This window comes from Lepidochelys olivacea, assembly GCF_965140295.1.
Source record: "Lepidochelys olivacea isolate rLepOli2 genome assembly, chromosome: 10".
NCBI classification, from domain to species: Eukaryota; Metazoa; Chordata; order Testudines; family Cheloniidae; genus Lepidochelys; species Lepidochelys olivacea.
This window is the reverse complement of record NC_140420.1, coordinates 58,316,531-58,340,154: the sequence shown is the minus strand read 5'-3', so window position 1 is coordinate 58,340,154 and position 23,624 is coordinate 58,316,531. Positions and strand designations below refer to the sequence as shown.

The following is a 23,624-nucleotide window of genomic DNA, read 5'->3' as shown; positions in this document are numbered from 1 at the left end:
GGCTCAGGGGGGTGGTGATCTGGGTGCAGGTGGCTTGTTGTGGTGGTCCAAGTGCAGGGGAAATGGGGCATGGCGGGGGGGGCTCTGGGTGTGTGTGGGGGGTGAGGCTGGAGGGAGACTGGATGCATGGGCTTTGAGCGAATGGGGGAGCAGCTCCCTGTACAGTGATCCCTTCCCTTCTCCTGCAGCTGAAGAGCAATGGGTGCAGGAAGCAAGTGGGGGGAGAGTTTGCAGAGCTTTCTGCAGCCTGGGGAGAAATCTGGGGTTGGGTCTGACCCAGCCCCAGATGCTGTACAGGGGAAGTGCAAGGACTAGCAGCTGAGCACGGCCCAGGGTATCTACAGCCAGGTCTTCCGCAGTCCCACCGTCTGCCCCACAGTAGTTTACCTGTCTGCTAGCTGTGCTGGGCACCCAAAACATACCGCTGGGGAGGGTCACATGACCACTCTTCCCTTTGCTTCCCCATCAGAGAGTCATTTTTCTGCTAGGAAGCAAAGAAATCTGTGGGGGACATGAATTCTGTGCATGCACAGTGGCGCACAATTCCCCCAGGAGTAATGAAAATATTATCATTAAAGACCAAATCTATTCTGCAAACTGATGACAATGGGACAATATTACTTGCCTATCAGAATATTGCTCTTGCAAAGTGAGTGGGTGAGCACAGCTTTGCAAAACTGGCTTAATATTTTGGGTATTTGACTCCAGCTGGCTGGGTAAAAATAATACAGAAATATTCAGTATTTAGAAAGTAAAAACCAATAGGCAATAACTTAATTTTTTAGCCTCTTGAAAAAGATTTGTTTGCCAAAAAGTTAGGGAAAAATATTGACAAGTGATTCTTCCCTTCCCCTCCCCTCCCCCCACCAGTTGAGATTTCACTTGTATGCCCTTGCAGTCAGCAGTGTTCCCAACACTCAGAAACTCTTATTTTAACATCAGAACATGCTGAATCTCTTCTTTTATATATGAATAGCTATGACAAAAGGAGGTGGCAAATACAGATTTAATTTTGTAACTGTTTACTTACAAGTTGTAGAAAACATAATGCAATTAGGACACAGTTTAAACTTACATGTGGTATTCTCCCCAAGTCTTTTTGGTCTTACATTTTTTTGGTGAGACTTCATGCAAGTTACAAAATGCATCCAATCATCAAAACTGAAGACACAATTTCTACATTCTAATATGTTTCCTCTAAAATACATAGCCCTCACAGTCTCTTACCCAAAAGTCTTAGTAAAGGGATAGGCTGTGTAAAAATGCTTGTAAGTTCCAATGTGTTCATGCAGGCTCCTTTAAGATTTAGATCACAGTTTGGCACTCTTCAGTTCTTTCTAAACTCCTTTTCTAGTGTACCTTTTAGGTGTTCATTAAATGAAATAAAGTGGTACAGATAATGAGACTAAAATGTTTTAAATTATCTGTGATAGAAGATTGCATATCTACTTGCTGTCTGTTTCTAGCCTTTGAACTTCATCTTATTTCCATTAACTGTAGAGATGTTCAGTTCAAGATTATCAGTTATTTTTTTATCTGTTGCTTTGGTAATCTAAAACTGAAAAATCTCAGTAAGTTGAGTTGTGTTGTCTCCCTCAAAACCTAAAAACGTAGTTGTTGAGGGTTCGGAGAGGGTAGTGTTGAATCAGTCCTGCTTCTCTGAATAATTATTTTGGATCAGATTTGGTAGATGCTTTTGACGGGCTTGCATTACAGATTTGTTACATTATCACTACTGTATCCCTTTTACTTGTGTATATACTATAAAATGCAAATACAGTTTAATAAAGGCAGTTTTTTAATATATAAAGGTAATAACTTATAAACAAAAAATGAATTCCATGAGTGCAGGGGACTGGACTAGATGACCTCTCGAGGTCCCTTCCAGTCCCATGGTTCTATGACGCTTGTATGAAAAAGGCAATATCAAATGTACATAATCCAAACTGTTGATTTTTCTCTCCCCTTCCCTGCTCCAGGAAGTATTGATGAAGATGTTGTAGTGATTGAAGCATCCTCCACTCCCCAGGTCACTGCCAATGAAGAAATCAATGTTACCTCAACAGACAGTGAAGTGGAAATCGTAACAGTTGGAGAAAGCTATCGGTAAGATTAGCCTCTATCTCTTTGTATGGTGGGTGAGTTGAGTGGGATAGTTTATCTCCTGTGTAAGTAACTTAAAAAAAAATGCTAACCTCCTAAAAATGTGGATATCAGTTTAAAAAGCATGTTATACTTTGTGTGTGTGTTTTGTATAGTCTTCATTAACAGCCTGAAAACAAGCAAGAAGTAATGTTGTTCAAAATGGTTTGTATGTATGGAGGATATCCATATCAAAATTTGATTCTCATTTCCACTAGTGATCCTTGGTTTTAGGACGTTGGACAAAATCCACAAGGATGTTACAGATGTCTGTCTGTCCTTGCAGAGTGTCTGATGAGCCACAAGTTCTCCAGGTTGAGAATTTGCCTTCCTACTAGAGCTAGATGCTTTTGTCAGGCAACTTTGCTTGAAGCAGAAAACTTGGCACTGACATGTGGAGCCACTCAAGTGCCTCTGCAACAAATATATACATATCTATTTGTTGTTGAGGGTGTGTTGCAACTTCTAAAACTTGAAGGATTGTAGAAATCATTTTTAGAAGGTGGTTGTAACTTTTTTATCAAAGCTGATTTCTGATGAAATTAACTAAGGGAGTTACATAGACTCAGACTTCAAGGCCAGAAAGGACCATCCTCTAGTCTGACCACCTGCACATTGCAGGCCACAGAACCTCACCCACCCACTCCTGTAATAGACGCATAACCTCTGGCTAAGTTACTGAAGTTTTCAATCCTTGTTTTAAAGACTTCAGGTTACAGAGACTCCACCTTTTACACCCTAGTTTAAACCTGGAAGTGACCCATGTCTCATGCTGCAGAGGAAGGTGAACAACCCTTAGGCTCTCTGCCAATCTTACCTGGGTGAAAATTCCTTCCTGACCCCAAATATGGTGATCAGTTAGACCCTAAGTATGTGGACAAGACTTACCACCCAGACACCTAGGAAAGAATTCTCTGCAGTAACTCAGAGCCCTCCCCATCTAGTGTTCTGTCTCCAGCCGTTGGAGATACTTGCTGCTAGCCATCACAGATCAACTACATGTCATTATAGGCAGTCTCATCATACCGTCCTCTCCATATATATATCACGATCAATCTTGGAGACAGTTAGGTTTTTTGCCCCCCTTGGAAGGCTGTTCCAGAACTTCACTCCTCTGATGATTAGAAACCTTAATCTAATTTCAGGTCTAAATGTGTTTATAACCATTTGTTCTTGTGTCCACACTGGCGCTTAACTTAAATATCTCCTCTCCCTCTGTGGTATTTATCCACCTGATGTATTCATAGAGAGCAATCATATCTCCTATCAGCCTTCTTTTGGTTAGGCTAAACAAGCCAAGCTCTTTGAGTCTCCTATCATAAGGTAGGTTTTCCTCTCCTCAGGTCATGCTAATAGCCCTTCTATGCACCTGTTCCAGTTTGAATTAATCATTCTTAAACATGGAGACCAGAATTGCACAGAGTATTACAGATGAAGTCTCACCAGTGCCTTGTATAATGGTACTAACACTTCCCTGTCTCTACTGGAAATACCTCACCTGATGCATCCTACGACTGCATTAGAGTTTTTCATGGCTGCATCACATTGGCAGCTCATAGTCCTGCTGTGATCAGCCAGTACACTCAGGTCTTTGAATAATAATATTTAACAAGAATGACAAAATGATATTCCCGCAGAGTCATTTGGTTTGAATAAATTAACTGCATTCTAATCATAAGCATCTACTTCTTTGAGCGTGCTCCTTAAAGCAGTAGTGGGTCACTTATTTGGAAGTGTGTGTGTGTGTTTTACAGAAATATCTGTTAATACAACCCCCACTTCCATAAATGTATTTTATAGGTCTGAAACATGACATTTGCTTCAGATTAGTCTGTGCACCAGCAAGATTACAGTCCTAATAGGCAACATAAAACAAGATAACACACAGTGGGAAGGAAAGGGAGGAGAGACAGGATAAATCAACTTTATTTTTTGCACATAGTATGGCCTGTAGCTCTTTATCTTAATTTATTTTCGTTTTTAAAATCATGAATTTTCCTTTGGAGTACTGTTTCTTGTTGACTCTGCGGTTTTAGCCCTTGCCTATTTTCTCAGTCTTGTGCATTTTTAACTCTTGCCCATCATCTTCAGAGATGCCTGCTCAGTCCACGTTAATGTACATTATTAAGAGCTGCAGCAGTATTTTTCAGGATGCTTGGAAAGATTTTTCAGATACCTCTCAAACTATCACTTTAAGCTTTCTGTGTATTGTAGATAACCTTTAAAGCATCAAAAATGTGCCTAGATTAAGCTGATTGCATTTATAGACCATTAATTCAAGGCTTGATTAAAGATGGATGGGATTCGTTTACATATTCAGCTTTTTCTCTGCTCAGCATAATTAAGAAAAGGTTTGTGTCGTAGCCAAAAGGACTAAAGGAGAGTATCAGATAAAGGCTAGGAGTACTTCTGGCACCTTAGAGACTAACCAATTTATTTGCCACAAGTACTCCTTTTCTTTTTGCGAATACAGACTAACACGGCTGTTACTCTGAAAGATAAAGGCTAGTGTTTCTCTTCTCCTCCTCCCCCAAATACATGAATCTGGCTCCCATTGATGGCAATGGTAGCCTTGCCAGTGGTAGCAAGATTAGGTCAAAGGCCTGTTCCTTTTGATGCATTTTGATGACATCTGTCAATAAGTTTTAGATTGTATTGAATTTACCAGCTCCTTCAATATGCAGATTACTAATAAATTTAAATCTTTAATGGCGTGGCAAGGGTAACAGTCTGTTCTTCTACTGTTTACTACTGGTCTTCAGCTACGAGGAAAAGACCTCCTTCTAAAACAAAGCACTGTATCCTTGGCAACTTTCAGTTGAACACATGCATGTAATTACTTTGTCTTTCTCTACAGTTTTATATATTTGTGTTTTATAATAGCAATGCTGATCTTCAGCTCTAGGATTCAGTCATCTAATGACTGAAAGAGGTCCTCAACTCGGCCTTAAGCCTTAGGTTTTTCCAGGCAATCATTAAATGCCAGAAAATGCCCTCCCTACCAGTCAATTATTCTTTACTGTGGTGAAGTTATCTTAGCCCTGGTCTACACTAGGAGTTGAGGTCGAATTTAGCAGCATTAAATCGTTTTAACCCTGCACCCGCCACATGATGAAGCCTTTTTTTTTGACTTAAAGGGCTCTTAAAATCGATTTCCTTACTCGACCCCCGACAAGGGGATTAGCGCTTAAATTTGCCTTGCCGGGTCGAATTTGGAGTACTGTGGACGCAATTAGACGGTATTGGCCCCCGGGAGCTATCCCAGAGTGCTCTATTGTGACCGCTCTGGACAGCACTCTCAACTCGGATGCACTGGCCAGGTAGACAGGAAAAGGCCCACAAACTTTTGAATTTCAATTTCCTGTTTGCATGGTCATCTGCAGCTTGCCATGCTACCCAGAGCTCATAGAATCATAGAATAGAATCATAGAATATCAGGGTTGGAAGGGACCCCAGAAGGTCATCTAGTCCAACCCCCTGCTCAAAGCAGGACCAATTCCCAGTTAAATCATCCCAGCCAGGGCTTTGTCAAGCCTGACCTTAAAAACCTCTAAGGAAGGAGATCAGCAGAGGTGACCATGATGGAATACCAGAATCGCAAAAGAGCTCCAGCATGGACCGAACGGGAGGTACGGGATCTGATTGCTGTATGGGGAGAGGAATCCGTGCTATCAGAACTCAGTTCCGGTTTTCGAAATGCCAAAACATTTGTCAAAATCTCCCAGGGCATGAAGAACAAAGGCCATAACAGGGACCCGAAGCAGTGCCGCATGAAATTTAAGGAGCTGAGGCAAGCCTACCAGAAAACCAGAGAGGCAAATAGCCGCTCCGGGTCAGAGCCCCAAACATGCTGCTTCTATGATGAGCTGCAGTGCCATTTTAGGGGGTTCAGCCACCACTACCCCAGCCATGTTGTTTGACTCCTTCAATGGAGATGGAGGCAACACAGAAGCAGGTTTTGGGGACGAGGAAGATAGCTCACAGCAAGCAAGCGTAGAAACCGGTTTTCCCGACAGCCAGGAACTGTTTCTCACCCTGTACCTGGAGCCAGTACCCCCCTGAACCCACCCAAGGCTGCCTCCCGGACCCGCCAGGTGGAGAAGGGACCTCTGGTGAGTGTACCTTTTTAAAATACTATACGTGGTTTAAAAGCAAGCATGTTTAATGATTAATTTGCCCTGGCATTTGCGGCTCTCCTGGATGTACTCCCAAAGCTTTTGCAAAAGGTTTCTGGGGAGGGCAGCCTTATTCCATCCACCATGGTAGGACAGTTTACCACACCAGACCAGTAGCACGTACTCTGGAATCATTGTAGAACAAAGCATTGCAGTGTATGTTTGCTGGCATTCAAACAACATCTGTTCTTTATCTCTCTGTGTTATCCTCAGGAGAGTGATATCATTCAGGGTCACCTGGCTGAAATAGGGTGCTTTTCTTAAGGGCACATTCAGAGGTGCCCGTTCCTGCTGGGCTGTTTGCCTGTGGCTGAACAGAAATGTTCCCCGCTGTTAGCCACGGTGAGGGGTGAGGGGCTAGCCACTTGGAGGGGGGAGGCAAAATGCGACCTTGGAACGAAAGCACATGTGCTGTGTATGTAATGTTAACAGCAAGGTTTACCCTGAAAGAGTGTAGCCATTATTCTATAAAATGTGTCTTTTTAAATACCACTGTCCTTTTTTTTTCTCCACCAGCTGCATGTGTTTCAAGGATCACAGGATCTTCTCCTTCCCAGAGGCTAGTGAAGATTAGAAGGCGAAAAATTGCACTCGTGATGAAATGTTCTCCTCCCACACTGACAGAGCACAGACGAATGCGTGGAGGCAGACAATGTCAGAGTGCAGGAAAGCACAAAATGACCGGGAGGAGAGGTGGCGGGCTGAAGAGAGTAAGTGGCGGGCTGAGGAGAGGGCTGAAGCTGAAAGGTGGCAGCAGCATGATAAGAGGAGGCAGGATTCAATGCTGAGGCTGCTGGAGGATCAAACTAATATGCTCCAGCGTATGGTTGAGCTTCAGGAAAGGCAGCAGGAGCACAGACCGCCGCTACAGCCCCTGTGTAACCAACCGCTCTCCTCCCCAAGTTCCATAGCCTCCTCACCCAGATGCCCAAGAACACGGTGGGGGAGCTTCCGGCCACCCAGCAACTCCACCCCAGAGGATTGCCCAAGCAACAAAAGGCTGGCATTCAATAAGTTTTAAAGTTTTAAACTTTTAAAGTGCTGTGTGTCCTTGTCCTTCCCTCCTCCACCACCCCTCCCAGTGCTTCTCACCTCCACCACCTGTCCCAGGCTACCTTGGCAGTTATCCCCTTATTTGTGTTATGAAATAATAAAGAATGCATGAATGTGAAGCAACAATGACTTTATTGCCTCTGCAAGTGGTGATCGAAGGGAGGAGGGGAGGGTGCTTAGCTTACAGGTAAGTAGAGTGAACCAAGGGGCGGGGCGTTTCATCAAGGAGAAACAAACAGAACTTTCACACCGTAGCCTGGCCAGTCATGAAACTGGTCTTCAAAGATTCTCCGATGCACACCGCACCCTCCTGTGCTCTTCTAACTGCCCTGTTGTCAGGCTGCGCGTAACCAGCGGCCAGGCTATTTGCCTCAACCTCTCACCCCACCATAAACGTCTCCCCCTTACTCTCACAGATATTGTGGAGCGCATAGCAAGCAGTAATAACAGTGGGAATATTGGTTTCGCTCAGGTCTAACAGAGTCAGTAAACTACACCAGCGCGCTTTTAAATGTCCTAATGCACATTCTACCACCATTTTCCACTTGCTCAGCCTGTAGTTGCACAGCTCCTGACTACTGTCCAGGAGGCTGCCTGTGTACGCTTCATGAGCCGTGGCATTAAGCAGTAGGCTGGGTCCCCAAGGATAACTATAGGCATTTCAGCATCCCCAACAGTTATTTTCTGGTCTGGGAATAAAGTCCCTTCCTGCAGCTTTTGAAACAGACCAGAGTTCCTGAAGATAAGAGCGTCATGTACCTTTCCCAGCAATCCCACTTTGATATTGGTGAAACGTCCCTTGTGATCCACCAGAGCTTGCAGCACTATTGAAAACTACCTCTTGCGGTTTATGTACTTGCCGGCTTGGTGCTCCGGTGCCAAGATAGGGATATGGTTCCATCTATGGACCCACCACAGTTAGGGAATCCCATTGCAGCAAAGCCATCCACTATGACCTGCACATTTTCCAGGGTCACTACCCTTGATATCAGCAGATCTTTGATTGCATTGGCTACTTGCATCACAGAAGCCCCCACAGTTGATTTGCCCACTCCAAATTGATTCCCGACTGACCGGTAGCTGTCTGGCGTTGCAAGCTTTCACAGGGCTATTGCCACTCGCTTCTCAACTGTGAGGGCTGCTCTGATCTTGGTATTCTGGTGCTTCAGGGCAGGGGAAAGCAAGTCACAAAGTTTCATGAAAGTGCCCTTACGCATGCGAAAGTTTTGCAGCCACTGAGAATCGTCCCAGACCCGCAACACTATGCGGTCCCACCAGTCTGTGCTAGTTTCCCGGGCCCAGAATCGGCATTCCATGGCATGAACCTGCCCTATTAGCACCATGATGCCTGCATTGCCAAGGCCCGTGCTTTGAGAGAAGTCTGTGTCCATGTCTTCATCACTCTCGTCACTGCGCTGATGTCGCCTACTTGCCCGGTTTCGCTTTGGCAGGTTCTGGTGCTGCATATACTGCTAGATAATGCATGTGGTATTTAATGTGCTCCTAATTGCCAAAGTGATCTGAGCGGGCTCCATGCTTGCTGCAGTATGGCGTCTGTACAGAAAAAAGGCGGAGAACGATTGTCTGCCATTGCTCTGACAGAGGGAGGGGCGACTGATGACATGGCTTACAGGATTGGCTTACAGGGAATTAAAATCAACAAAGGGGGTGGCTTTACATCAAGGAGAAACAAAAACAGCTGTCACACAGAATGGCCCCCTCAAAGGTTGAACTCAAAACCCTGTGTTTAGCAGGCCAATGCTCAACCACTAAGCTATTCCTCCCTCTTGTATTTCAGGCAGGACTTGAGGGAGGGAGGGGGGAGCAAATGCATACAAAACAAATCTGGTCTATTTCTTGTTTTGATCCAGTCCATCTATCTTTTACATCTTTGGCTGGCAGCAGACGGTGCAGAAGGACTGCAAGCCATCCACATCTCTTGGCTGCTCGGCAGAAGATGGTACAATAGGACTGCTAGCCATCCATATTTCTTGCCTGCTCACCATAAGATGGTAGAATAGGACTGCCTGCAGGACTAAAGAGAGTGACCTGGTCGAGTCACTCCTAATGTAGTCCCTGCACCCATGTCTGCCCAGGCGCTCTTGACTGACGCGGCCAGGAGCACCTCGGAGATGACGATGGTGGCTACCAGTCCTATTGTACCGTCTGCTGCCACAAGGCTATGGGTTGCTGCTGCTGTGTAGCAATGCAGTACCATGTCTGCCAGCACCCAGGAGACATACGGTGACAGTGAGCTGAGCGGGCTCCATGCTTGCCCTGGTATGGTGTCTGCACAGGTAACTCAGGAAAAAAGGCACGAAACGATTGTCTGCCGTTGCTTTCACAGAGGGAGGGAGGGAAGGAGGGCCTGATGACATGGACCCAGAACCACCCGTGACGATGTTTTTTGCCTCATCAGGCATTGGGATCTTAACCCAGAATTCCAATGGGCAGCAGAGACTGCGGGAATTGTGGGATAGCTACCCACAGTGCAACTCCGAAAGTCGACGCTAGCCTCAGTACTGTGGAAGCACTCTGCCGAGTTAATGCACTTAATGCACTTAGAGCATTTTGTGTGGGGACACACACAATTGACTACTTAAACGATTTCTAAAAAACCGACTTCTATAAATTCAACCTAATTTTGTAGTGTAGACATACCCTTAGTACTTCCTATTCAGACCAAAGTCATGTGGCCTGGTTAGGCACATCACAGCGTTTCCAGAATTACAAATTTTGTTGCTGTTCTGCTGAACAGAAGGTGCCATCAGCAGTCTTAAAATTCCAACTTAATTCAGAGTTTTAGTTTCAAATATTGTGAATAAACTGAACATTCTGACATAGTTGTTCACCACTATTTAGAATACTGTTCAAAGCAAAAATAAGTGTCTGTCTTATGTTCAGCTTCACATAACTCTCATATAGATAAAGCAGGTTACATTTTTTAAAAGTCAAGGATGTGTTTTGGAGGGAAGTAAAAATCTAAGTCAAGTGAGAATAAAACATGAAAATACAATATACAGCACTCTAATTTATAGTATCACTTTTCTGTCTAATCTAGAAGATAGATTTTCTTACAATACCTATTTTAAATGTATTGAATAAGTCTTGTGTAAGGAATGGGTAGTGTTAACACACACACACCCCCAACCCGGATAGGTCATGGTAGTTTATGAACTTGTCATTTTGGTTTCAGTAATTTGGATGGCTGTAAATTTAAAAAGAGAAATTTTACAACTTCTTTGATTCACAAAGTTTTGAGGTTTTTATGTCTATTTTAGGTATTTTGCCATCAAGTTAAGTACATTTGTTTTCTGTATCCTTTACAGTTTCTATACCCAATATACACCCCAAAAAATGGAGGTCAGCTGGTGTAATGCTCTACTTATCTCATATAATAGAAAATGCAGCCTTTATTTAATTTTTAATGACTTTAGGTTCTGATCCTGCTAATAGTTGCACGTCTCCTTAACTGTACTCCTGTTAGTCATCCCACTTACTTCAATGATAGTAAAGGTAAGTACATATGTTTTTGTGGAATTGGACTCTTATAACAGAGCATCTTAATTCAGTGAGAGAGGATGTTCAGTGTCACAGGAAATCTTAGCTTTAATTTTTTTTAAATATTCCCTTTTGAAATTTTTCGAAGCAGTCAAAGGATATTAGATATGTCTCTTACTAATATTAATGGAAGGTATATCTAAACCCTTTAGACTACTCAACCCTTGGGTTTTAAATTTCCTGTTAGAAAACTGACCTGAGGAGTCCCAGGTACAGCTGAATTTGCTTCATGACATTCTTCTGCATAACCTCTATGGAAAGAGGTCTGAGAGATTATATTAAGAGACATTTGTGGAAGGGAGAGAGAGGGAGGTATTAACAATAACTTCTTTAGTAAATGATGATGGTTTGTGTCTCTTCAGCTATTTTTCAGTTGACAATATTTTGCATGCTAAAGTAGGTACTTTCCACTGTAGAAATGTATGTTATATTCTAGCTCTATTAATACTTGACTATAAGAAGACTGATAGTGAGAAAAAGATCTGTCATTTTGTTACCTGCAATCCTACTTAATGAATGAATTATATGGCACATGCGGTATTGCAGAGAAGTACTGTTTACTGCAGATTTGGGAGTATGTAAAATATTTCCATTGTTGCCATCAAATCTGTTATAGTTAAAACATGGATTATAGTAATTCCTGTGTTAAGCTATTGATCCCCTATTAAGTGATGACTCATTGAGTAGTTATTCAGTAGTATTAGATATTAGCTTTAGCCCTATTGTTTAAAAGGTGCTTGTGAGCAGCTAACTGTATTTTTGATGATTTAACTTTTATTCAAGTTTGTCACTAGACTTAAGTAATGGTAGTTTAAAATTTGTCCCTCCTCTGGGGGGAATTATATTAGGATTGAGACATGGAGTTAATCTTCAGATATTTGATCGTAAGTGATATTCTTTCTCTTTGCCAAAACTAACGTAAAAATCATATTTAAAATTCTGAAGTGCTAATGGCCTGAGAATTGAAAAGTTCAGTATTTTAAAAAACATTAAATTTGTTAACCTCAAAGTGGGAGATGAAATAAGTATGAGAGATCCGAAGTTGTGACTTTGTATAAGGAACTTGTTAGTATAAGGAATCTGTTTGTGGGAGACTTTTGAAGTTAGTTGATCTCTACTCTCTTGTACAAGTAAAACAAAGAAAGGTATTACTTCTTCAAACACTGTTTAAAAGGTGATAGTGTATCAAAGAACCCTTAACAAAGTACCTAAATTATGCATCAGGTATATGTTTAATTTACAAACTAGTGAATTAAAACTGGAGCAAAAATTATGATGCTTTATAGTACTTTATTAAAAAAAAATCAACAGTGCGCGTCAACTTTTTTTGGTGGTAATGAGATGGGGAAATCTTCTTGGAGCTCAGCTGACTGTCAGTATGTTGAAATTAATCCCTACTGGCCACTCATAGTCAAAGAATTACTAGTTAAGGTCAGAAAGAAGAAAATGTAATAGTAAACAAAGCACTTAAATTATTTGGTTCATGGTGAGCCCTTCTTTCAGATGATGGTTACTCGTGGTGAGGGAGGAGGATACTGAGGGAAAATATGCCTGCTAGAACTGTGTAAGGAACAGTAATTCCATTTTGTGGAGGATTTTGAGAGCAACTTGTTTTTTGTTTTGATTTGGTTCAAAATGTTTTGATTTTTGTAGCAAAACCCTGCAAGAATTAGTTTCTCAGATAACAAAATGTTTAGTCCCAAATGTCATAACAAAATATTTTGACCTGGAACAGAAATTCCACTAGTGGCCATGTTGTGTGTAGTTTTCAGTGTGTCATTTAATCAGGGCAGGGAAGAGGGGTAGCTGAGGAGTAGGACGCTGACTTTTTAAAACAAACAAATGGACTAGGACGAGTGGTGGTGGTGGTGGAGAGGTGAAAGAGGAGTGGGGCCCCTTACTACAAAACTCTCCCTCTCCTCCAGTGTTTGGGAGCACTTTTCTGTGGTGATGGGGCTGTCAAACATGGCTGTCTTCCACTACTGTGAAGGGGGGGGCCTCTTGAGACTCCCCATAGCATCTTAGTACCACCTCCTTAGGTGGGACCACAGATTGTCAGTCTCACAGACTGCATCCACTATGAATGCATTGAGGCTGAGAGCTGTTGTTGACAGCAGTTCCTGCACCTTGTAATGCTATCCAGAAACTGACTCACAACCAGATTGAGGCAGTGAGTGAAGCTAGGGATGTGGAAGAGACCATTGTGCTCTGTCTTTATGATTACTCCCTTGTTGCTGCAAAGCCAGCAGAGAGGGACCTTAGCCATTCCTCTATGACATCATGCAGCTTTTCCAAGATTATGCTGAAAACCATGACTGTGGCATGCTGTCAACTGAGGATGTACATGTTGCCAGAGCTGCTGCCAGTCTCTCTGCTGCTCCTGACCTAGTAGGCTGTAACATATGTAGTCGGCTGTCTGACCACTGAGCCATATGTGAGTAGTCAGGTGTACCCTTCTACATTCAGTTACCCAGACCATACTGTTCTGCAATTCTTAAAGTAGCACACTGATCTGATACTGCCTTGTTAGTAAAACAGGAACATCTAGGAATCTGATACAAGGGGACTTAATCTCACCCTCCACGTAGGAAAAAGGAAGTATGTCCATACCTACCATCTTTGCACATTCTGCTGCATGCTCCTGGACTTAGCTGAAAGTACTTGAGTGCTTGTCCATAAGTATTCCACCACTCAGTTCCTTCTCACTACCCACTGCTGCAAGACTGAGCTCCTCAGTGTCTGCATCTTTATGCATCCCTTTTTGCTCTTAGCTGTAAGTATGTGTACTCCCTTCTTTTTCTTCTCTGACTGGGAGTGTCCTGGTATTGGGACATAGGGAGGGATGTTATTAAGTCTCCTAGGTTTAAGTATTGCCCCTCTTGGAGACTGGCAGTTCTGGTAAATGATGGGCACATAACATGCCATTTTGTTTAGGAGAAGTACATCTCTGATAAATGTGTGGTGTGCAATTCCTTTTCTAGAAGGTCCTTGAAAGCTAGAGAGGCAAATTTAAAGATAATTTTGTTAGATCTATCTATGCAGCTAGTCACTGATCTGGGGAGGGCAGACCCCCTTTGAAAAGTTTCACCTCAGTACAGGAGTGTCCCCATCGGCTTCAGATCCAGTAATTCAGCTCCAATCTGGAAAGACCGGTGATGGCTTCAGACAGAGGTAGGGCTGATAAAACCTGGATCCTCAGATAAGAAGGGGCGTTGCTAATCTGAGAAAAGCAGGGACAAATCTCAATGGGAGTTTCCCAGCGAGAAGAGGTCTGTCATCTCACCTCTTTGGTTCTAAGGGGACTTTATGGATTGATGTGGGTAACCACTCTGAGGGAGCGTGGTACTGGGGCTTTGGGACTACTTGGGGACTCACAATCCGCTGCTGCCAGGGCATCAGGGATTACCTGAGCACAGAGTGCTTTGGAGTCAGTTACTATGGTACAGACCTCATCAGCACTACTCCCCTAAACGCTACTTGCTTCTACACAGAGTGTCTGTACCAAGTGCACTGGCATAGCCAACCCTAAGGTTTGTGGCACTGCCTCTCTCAATACAAAAAAGCATGCAGTAACAATGGACCTTCAAGTCTCTTATAAGAGTCAGTCTCCCTTGCTATCCACTGGACTAAAAATCCCTCTTGTGGTACTGATGCCTTTTATGTCATTGGCACAGAGTACTGTTCTGGGGCTTATGTCCTGTGGAATCCTAGTACTCGGGCTTCTGATGCTTCCCCTTCCTCCCCCTCCCCCTTAGGTTTAGAATGTTCATTGTCCTCTTCTGACACTCAACACAACAGGGAAGGCAGGGAAGGCTCCCTTACTTATTACAAATCTGAAGGGGTGTGTCAAGGTTCCTTCCCCACTCTGAACTCTAGGGTACAGATGTGGGGACCTGCATGAAAACCTTCTAAGCTTACTTTTACCAGCTTAGGTTAACACTTCCCCAAGGTACAAACTATTTTACCCTTTGCCCTTGGACTTCCACTGCCACCACCAAACGTTTATCTGGATTTATTTTATTAGGAAAGCGTTGTTTGGAAATGTCTTCCCCCCCCCAAATCCTCCCAACCCTTGCACCCCACTTCCTGGGGATGGTTTGATAAAAATCCTCACCAGTTTGCATAGGTGACCACAGACCCAAACCCTTGGATCTTAAGAACAATTAAAAAACAACATTCAGTTCTTGAAAAGAAGAATTTGAATAGAAGTAACAGTAAAAAAAGAAGTAACAATAAAAAGAATCACCTCTGTAAAATCAGGATGGTAAATACCTTACAGGGTTATTAGATTCAAAACATAGAGAATCCCTCTAGGCAAAACCTTAAATTACAAAAAGACACACAGACAGGAATATCCATTCTATTCAGCACAGCTTAATTTCTCAGCCATTTAAAGAAATCATAATCTAACGTATATCTAGCTAGATTACTTACTAAGTTCTAAGACTCCATTCCTGTTCTGTCCCCGGCGAAAGCATCACACAGACAGGCTCTTTGTTTTTCCCTTCCCCCAGCTTTTGAAAGTATCTTGTCTCCTCATTGGTCATTTTGGTCAGGTGCCAGCGAGGTTATCCTAGCTTCTTAACCCTTTACAGGTGAGAGGATTTTTCCTCTGGCCAGGAGGGATTTTAAAGGGGTTTACCCTTCCCTTTATATTTATGACAGGGAGTAGAGGGCTTCACTTAGGACACAGCAGGTTTGTGAGTAGACACTTGCCCTGGTGCTCCTTTCTGATATAATGTTATAACATAGCTCTGTTGGAACCTGTGGGGTCTTTAAGGTCTTAGATATCATGCCTTTGCATCTTCTCCTAGAATGAGAACCTTGTGAGACCCTGACACTCCAATATTCACCGCTGTCACGTAATTAGGATATGTTTTGTAAAAAGTATATCTTGTGAGGTATCATTCTAAAAGTCTTGATCTGCTAAACATTAATATTGTTTGTGTTATTGTCGTATGGGAAGTAATGAAGTTTGACTATGTATGTGTTACTGAAAGATATTGTGAGGTTGAAAACATCCGCAGGCAGCCTTTCATGTACGACCATTAAAAAGGCCAAACAATGTTAATGGCTTATTCAGGGAATGCACACAAGCATAAAGATTACCCCAGGAACTGTGTACAATAGAAACATCTCAGAGATAGCACTACACAATGGTAACTGTTTGACCCAGGTCACAGCAAAAGAGCTTTCCAGCAAGTGGGAGGAAGATATAAAAGGGGGACAATGACCTCATGAGGGTACCTCACTATCCCTGCAACATCAAACCTGGAAAGACCTGAGGGGCAAGGACTGAACTGTAGGAAGTGATGGTCCCAGGCTAGAAGGATCTTTAGCCTATGTATGAAAACCTGGGAAAGCCAAGGCAACTTGTACCTTAAGAATCTGCCAGCCTGTTTATCACTCAGAGTGAGCATTTGCTAATTTATATCTTACCTATGTAATGTGTTAAGCTCAGTTTGCGATTTGTTTATTTACTAAGCTTTGATCTGTTTGCTATCCCTTGTAATCACTTAAAATCTACCTTTTGTAGTTAATAAACTTGTTTTGTTTATTCTAAAATTTTGTGTAATTCATAACTGGAGGGGGCCAAAAGCTGTGCATATCTTCCTGCACATTGAGAGAGGAAGCGGATTTCACAAGCTTACGCTGTACAGTTTTCTGTGCAGTGCAAGACAATATAATTTTGGATTTGCACCCCTTAGGGGGTGTGCACTTGAGTGTTGAGCAGTCCCCTAGCTGATTCTTCCCATGCAGAGCTGATTTCAGTGTCTGTGTCTTTCTGCAGCTGGGCAAGTCCCTACCCCATGTGTGTGCTACAGGAGGCATAAGGGCCTGGCACAGCAGGACAAGGTGAGGGAGTCCAGGCTTGATGACTCCAGTACATCAGGTGGCACCCCGGAGTTGGGGACAACCCATCACAAACCTCTCCTTTCCTGTATCCGGAAACTGCAGTGTCTCAGATTGCAGTTCATGAACCTGACAGTTCAGGCAATATCAGCAGCTGTTTTGTCCTCATCCCTATCTGAGGCAGTGGTGGTTCGTTGAGTGCTGGTCCTGACATGTATTGCACACGTGGGTATGCATGTGTGCCCTGCGCCTGAGTCCGGATAGTCTTTGTAAATAATGTCACTTGGCCTGCACATTTTCAGTTGCTCTCCTCATGTTCTAGACTGAGGGCAGAAGAGGCAGTGTGGGCCAATACTTCTCCAGTTCCTTCTTATGTACCACATGGCCAGAGTCAGAATCCTATATGTCCACAGATTTCTCCAGCTTCTTTATTAGTCAATAAATATATATTGTAAATAGTTTTATTATTTAGCATAATTAAAATTTTAATACAGTAAGGTTAAGCTTAGCTCTTCCCCCTCTTGGGGAGTCCATTCCCACAGACTGAGAATGATTCCCAATCCTGGGAGTCAAGAATTCAGTCCCTTACCCTAACTCTCTCTCTGTGTGTGATGAGCACCAGTGCTGCCTTTGTCTGGGCGAGATGAATATCTCAGCAGAGTACAGCATTTGCTGCTGCTTTTCCTTCTTGAACATGTGAGGCTTGTGAGCTTTGGTTGAGAGAACACCTTATAGAGAAGCTCATGAGACCTCACTCTGATCCAGCCAGGGAGACTACCCTCTACATTGGCCTCAATGACACCCACCTCAAGCACAAGCTTGGGAGTGGAACCTCGAGCTCCTTAGCCCAAGGAATTGTCATTTAGGGCTTCACACGAGAGTAGGGGGCACTGTCATGGATTTGAGGACAGAGCTGCATCCAAATCTCCTCCTAAGAGAAGTGACCCATCCCCAGCTCCATGCAGGTGTGCCTTTGCATGCAGATCTTAAGGGCTCAGGACTGCTTAAGACCCCCAGGAAGGAGGGTAAAGCATGTAAGAAAAAGAATCCATCTGTTGTCTCCTAAACATAAAGACCAACATCCACTGGTTCCATCGAAGACTGCTAGACCTGACTTTTCAGTTGTAGCAGTCACCCTTTCTAAGGACCATCCATCCCAAATGTCTTGGGAGGTAGCGGCAACATCAGTCCCGATCACTGGAATGCCCCAAACACTGGGATGCACAGACACCTATATCTTGGCAGAGGATATCTTCTTCCATTATCCTCAGTCCGCTCTCCTTTTGGGCTTCATCCTCCTGAGAGACATTGCCACGCCGGAGATGAAAACTACTATGACAATACGGGAACCCTCTCTGCTCCAACCCTCAGGCAGAAATGTTCACTCTCCAATACTGATGGCCCCACTGGTGAAATGAGACCTTAGAAGAGCTCGGTGTTCTGACCTATCCATCATCCTGTATTTTAAAGAATCCTTATTGGGGTTACGGGGACAATCCATCCCAATGTGTAGAAAGAATAGTAAATATGGCAGGCGACCAGCTTGGCTTAACAGTGAAATCCTTGCTGATCTTAAACACAAAAAAGAAGCTTACAAGAAGTGGAAGATTGGACAAATGACCAGGGATGAGTATAAAAATATTGCTCGGGCATGCAGGAGTGAAATCAGGAAGGCCAAATCACACCTGGAGTTGCAGCTAGCGAGAGATGTTAAGAGTAACAAGAAGGGTTTCTTCAGGTATGTTAACAACAAGAAGAAAGTCAAGGAAAGTGTGGGCCCCTTACTGAATGAGGGAGACAACGTAGTGACAGAGGATGTGGAAAAAGCTAATGTACTCAATGCTTTTTTTGCCTCAGTCTTCACAAACAAGGTCAGCTCCCAGACTACTGCATTGGGTAGCACAGCATGGGGAGGAGGTGACCAGCCCACTGTGGAGAAAGAAGTGGTTCGGGACTATTTAGAAAAGCTGGACGAGCACAAGTCCATGGGGCCAGATGCGCTGCATCGGAGAGTGCTAAAGGAGTTGGTGGATGTGATTGCAGAGCCATTGGCCATTATCTTTGAAAACTCATGGCGATCGGGGGAGGTCCCAGATGACTGGAAAAAGGCTAATGTAGTGCCCATCTTTAAAAAAAGGGAAGAAGGAAGATCCTGGGAACTACAGGCCAGAGAGGCCTATAGCCTCACTTCAGTCCCCGGAAAAATCATGGAGCAGGTCCTCAAGGAATCAATTCTGAAGCACTTAGAGGAGAGGAAAGTGATCAGGAACAGTCAGCATGGATTCACCAAGGGCAAGTCATGCCTGACTAATCTAATTGCCTTCTATGACGAGATAACTGGCTCTGTGGATGAAGGGAAAGCAGTGGACGTGTTGTTCCTTGACTTTAGCAAAGCTTTTGACACGGTCTCCCACAGTATTCTTGCCAGCAAGTTAAAGAAGTATGGGCTGGATGAATGGACTATAAGGTGGATAGAAAGCTGGCTAGATTGTCAGGCTCAACAGGTAGTGATCAATGGCTCCTTGTCTAATTGGCAGCCGGTATCAAGTGGAGTGCCCCAGGGGTCGGTCCTGGGGCCGTTTTTGTTCAATATCTTCATAAATGATCTGGAGGATGGTGTGGATTACACCCTCAGCAAGTTTGCAGATGAGACTAAACTGGGAGGAGTGGTAGATACGCTGGAGGGTAGGGATAGGATACAGAGGGCCCTAGACAAATCAGAGGATTGGGCCAAAAGAAATCGGATGAGGTTCAACAAGGACAAGTGCAGAGTCCTGCACTTAGGATGGAAGAATTCAATGCACCGCTACAGACTAGGGACCGAATGGCTCGGCCCCAGTTCTGCAGAAAAGGACCTAAGGGTTACAGTGGACGAGAAGCTGGATATGAGTCAATAGTGTGCCCTTGTTGCCAAGAAGGCTAATGGCATTTTAAGTAGGGGCATTGCCAGCAGATTGAGGGACATGATCGTTCCCCTCTATTCAACATTGGTGAGGCCTCATCTGGAGTACTATGTCCAGTTTTGGGCCCCACACTACAAGAAGGATGTGGAAAAATTGGAAAGAGTCCAGCGGAGGGCAACAAAAATGATTAGGGGACTGGAACACATGACTTATGAGGAGAGGCTGAGGGAACTGGGATTGTTCAGTCTGCGGAAGAGAAGAATGAGGGGGGATTTGATAGCTGCTTTCAACTACCTGAAAGGGGGTTCCAAAGAGGATGGATCTAGACTGTTCTCAGTGGTAGCTGATGACAGAACAAGGAGTAATGGTCTCAAGTTGCAGTGGGGGAGGTTTAGGTTGCATATTAGGAAAAACTTTTTCACTAGGAGGGTGGTGAAACACTGGAATGCGTTACCTAGGGAGGTGGTGGAATCTCCTTCCTTAGAAGTTTTTAAGGTCAGGCTTGCCAAAGCCCTGGTTGGGATGATTTAGTTGGGGATTGGCCCTGCTTTGAGCAGGGGGTTGGACTAGATGACCTCCTGATGTCCCTTCCTCCCTGATATTCTATGATTCTATGATCCCCTGGCAGAGAGCAGGACTGCTGGTACCTGATGCTGTGTGGTCCCTCTCAATCAGTTGATCCCTTGTATTTGTCCTAGTGGGGCCCATGGGACCCATATGGCAGATCCATCATGAGCCCTACCACACTTTTCCCACATGGCATCTACAAAATCCATTGGAGTATGAGGAGGAGGAAATGGATCCTGCTGGGATGATTTAGTTGGGGATTGGCCCTGGTTTGAGCAGGGGGTTGGACTAGATGACCTCCTAAGGTCCCTTCCAACCTTGATATTCTATGATTCTATGATCCAGTACTGCCAGGGACCTCATCCTCTTCACTGTCTCTGCTAGACAACTGCAGACAATGTCAGGAGCTCCTACAGAGGATAGCAAATAACCTCCAGATTCCTCTGGAGGAGGTCCAAGATGCCTGGCATCAGCACCCTGACATCCTATAGCTGATAGGTCCCTGCAAAGTAGCTCTCCCAGTAAATAAGGCTGTCATGGAAGCAGCCAGGGCTGTCTGGCATGCCCCGGCCCCCTGCACTCCCACACCTAAAATTGGCATTATTTCGTCCCAGCCAAAGGAGTGGAATTGCTTTGCATATACCTAATGCCCTACTCGCTATTGGTGCAAGCAGACCCAGAAAGAACAAGGTTACAACACCCAGCAGTCACCTGGCTGATAAAGGCTCAAAGAGATTGGAACTTCTGGGAAGAAAGGAGTATTCCTCTATAAGCCTGCAGCTTCGTATCGCTACCTATTAGGCTTTGTGAACAAAATATGACCTTAATTACTACTTCAGACATGCCAGACTTTGAGGACAAGCTTCCCCTAGAGGACAGAGCCCAATTTCAAGCCTTCATTGAGGAAGGCAGACTAGTGGGGGGGAAACGTCCCTACCAGCTGCAATGGATGCAATGGGTATGGCATCTAGAGGGTTACTTATGAGTGGTGAGTCTTGGCTTCACTCTTTAGGGTTCCCATGGGAGGTCCAGAACACCATAGAGGATTTACTATTCAAGTCTCACTTGTTCCACACAAAAACTGATGAGTCTCTACACTAGTTGGTTTATAGAGCCTGTTTAGTCTCTTACTTGATTGGTTTTATATGGACCTCTAAGTGATACATCTTTGTATTTTCATGTTGCTTGCTGTTTACTGTAATTCTTAGGTATTCTTTCTCTTTTTGTGTGTGTACTTCTGTATTGTACAGAAGTCAGTCATCTTTCACTTTCAAATAGGCATGATGCACTTTGAAAGGCATGGGTTCAAAATAGAGGTTGATAACGTGGAAAATAATCTAATCGTATCCCCAGGGAATAGCCATAATTAGACTTATTGATACATATGGTAAAATGAAGATAGAAAGCTAGGGTTGGAAGAGAGCTCGAGATGTCAGCTAGTCCAGGCCCCTGGGCTAAGGTAAGATTAAGTATATCTTGACCATCACTGACAGGTGTTTGTCTAGCTTGTTCTTAAAAATAGCCAATGACAGGGATTCCACAGCCCTCTTGGTAGCCTTTTTCAGTGCTAACTATCCTTTGTTAGAAAGTTTTTCCTCATATATGACCTGAATCTTCCTTGCTGCAGATTACTACATGTCCTACTGTCAGTGGGCATGGAGAACAATTGATCAATGTCCTCTTTATGACCGTATTTAACATATTCGAAGACTATCAGGTCCCCCTTTAGTCTTCAGAATAGGAGACTGAATATGCCCTTTTTTTAACCTTTACTCAAAAGTAAGTTTTCTAAACCTCTTAGCATTTTTGTGGCTCTCATCTGGACTCTCTCCAATTTGTACACATCTTTCTTGAAGTGTGGCACCCAGAACTGGACATAATACTTCAGCTGAGGCCTCACCAGGGCCGAGGAGAGCAATACAATTACCTGATTGTCTTACATGCATCGTTCCTGTTATTACAACCCAGAATATTGGCTTTTTTCACAACTTCATCATGTTGGTTCATATTCAAGTTGCGATCCATTATAATCACCAGTCTTCACCAATACTACTGCCTATCCAGTTGTTCTCCATTTTGTAGCTTTGTATTTGATTTGCTCCTTCCTAAGTGTAGTACTGTGCAGTAGGTGCTGACTTCAGACAAGTTCTCACATTTGTCAGTCATTTTGAATGCTAATCCTTTCCTCCAGAGTGCTAGCAACCCCTCCTAGCATGGTGTCACCTAAAGGTTTTATACATCCATTCCATTATCCAAGTCACTAATGAAAATATTGAATAATACCAAACTCCCAACAGACCCCTCCGGGAGCCCACTAGATACTTTCTCTTCCCCCCTCCCCCATTTTGATAGTGAACTGTTGATAACTACTCTTTGATTATGGTCTTTTGCATGCATCTGATAGTAATTTCATCTAGCCCACATTTCCCTTGTTTGCTTCTGAGAATGTCTTGTGGGTCTGTGCCAAAAACCTTACTAAAATCAAAATATATCCTGTCTACTGTTCCCTCCCATCAATCCACTAGGCCTGGAACCCTGTCAAGGAAAACACATATTGGGCATTCATGAGCCTGTTGGCGTTATGGATCAGCAGTCTGATGAATGGTTCCTACATTTCAATTCAAAAATGTTGTCATTGCTTGCTAATTCCTGAACAACTTCTTAAAGTTTGTGTGTGCTCTAGATTAAAACTAGATGATCATTGGATTCATGGAATCCAGTATATAGGCTAAGCTGATACAAAATTTATAAGAACATTAATTTTAGGGGAGTGTATTTTTTTGTGGAGATGGGTACAGTACTACTAGCTCATGAAGTGGCATTTCTCTTTGCCCAACCTAAGCCTCCCAAAATGGTTCTAGCTTTATAGATTCTGCTTTCCTTGTATCAAATCACAGATCTGATTCCTAAATTCAAATCAAATGTTAAAAAAATTCTGATATTTTTTTTCATGTATTAGCTCTGCTGCACAGTCACATAAGTGCTGAGCAAAACAAGGCCTTGTATCTTATATGGTGTTATGAAGCAGTTTTATTGTTCCGCCATGTCACCAAAAATTAGCCCTCTGGGCAAGTGGAAATACAAAGGAACTTTTTCATATTGTATTCACTTTGTGGCTCTCATGTAAGAATATTGATTTGGTAAATACATTAAAATATCACAATTTTTTGGAAATATAATAGAAATGCAATCTAAATCTGTCAGTTTCTTTAGTAACAGAGAAGATTGGCCTATAATACAAAAAGCTTGCATGCTGCAGGGAAAAAATCTAACATCAGAGCTCATAAGGTCTACAGAAGTGGTGGTTTGGGACGGAAGATAAATGTAGGTGATCATGCTTGTGGTGCAGCATGCCAGCATTCCACTATGT

The 23,624-nt window shown here is 43.5% G+C and overlaps 1 protein-coding gene across 3 annotated transcripts in view; it reads left to right on the top strand.

The window, feature by feature from the left end:
• The window catches only part of RNF111 (ring finger protein 111), a 91,215-nt gene that overhangs the window by 18,231 nt on the left and 49,360 nt on the right, over positions 1–23,624 (top strand). For all 3 annotated transcript variants that reach the window (XM_084641193.1, XM_084641192.1, XM_084641191.1), the window contains one exon: positions 1,980–2,106. In XM_084641193.1, the coding sequence (XP_084497319.1) occupies positions 1,980–2,106 (127 nt within the window). The remainder of the gene's footprint in view (positions 1–1,979; positions 2,107–23,624) is intronic.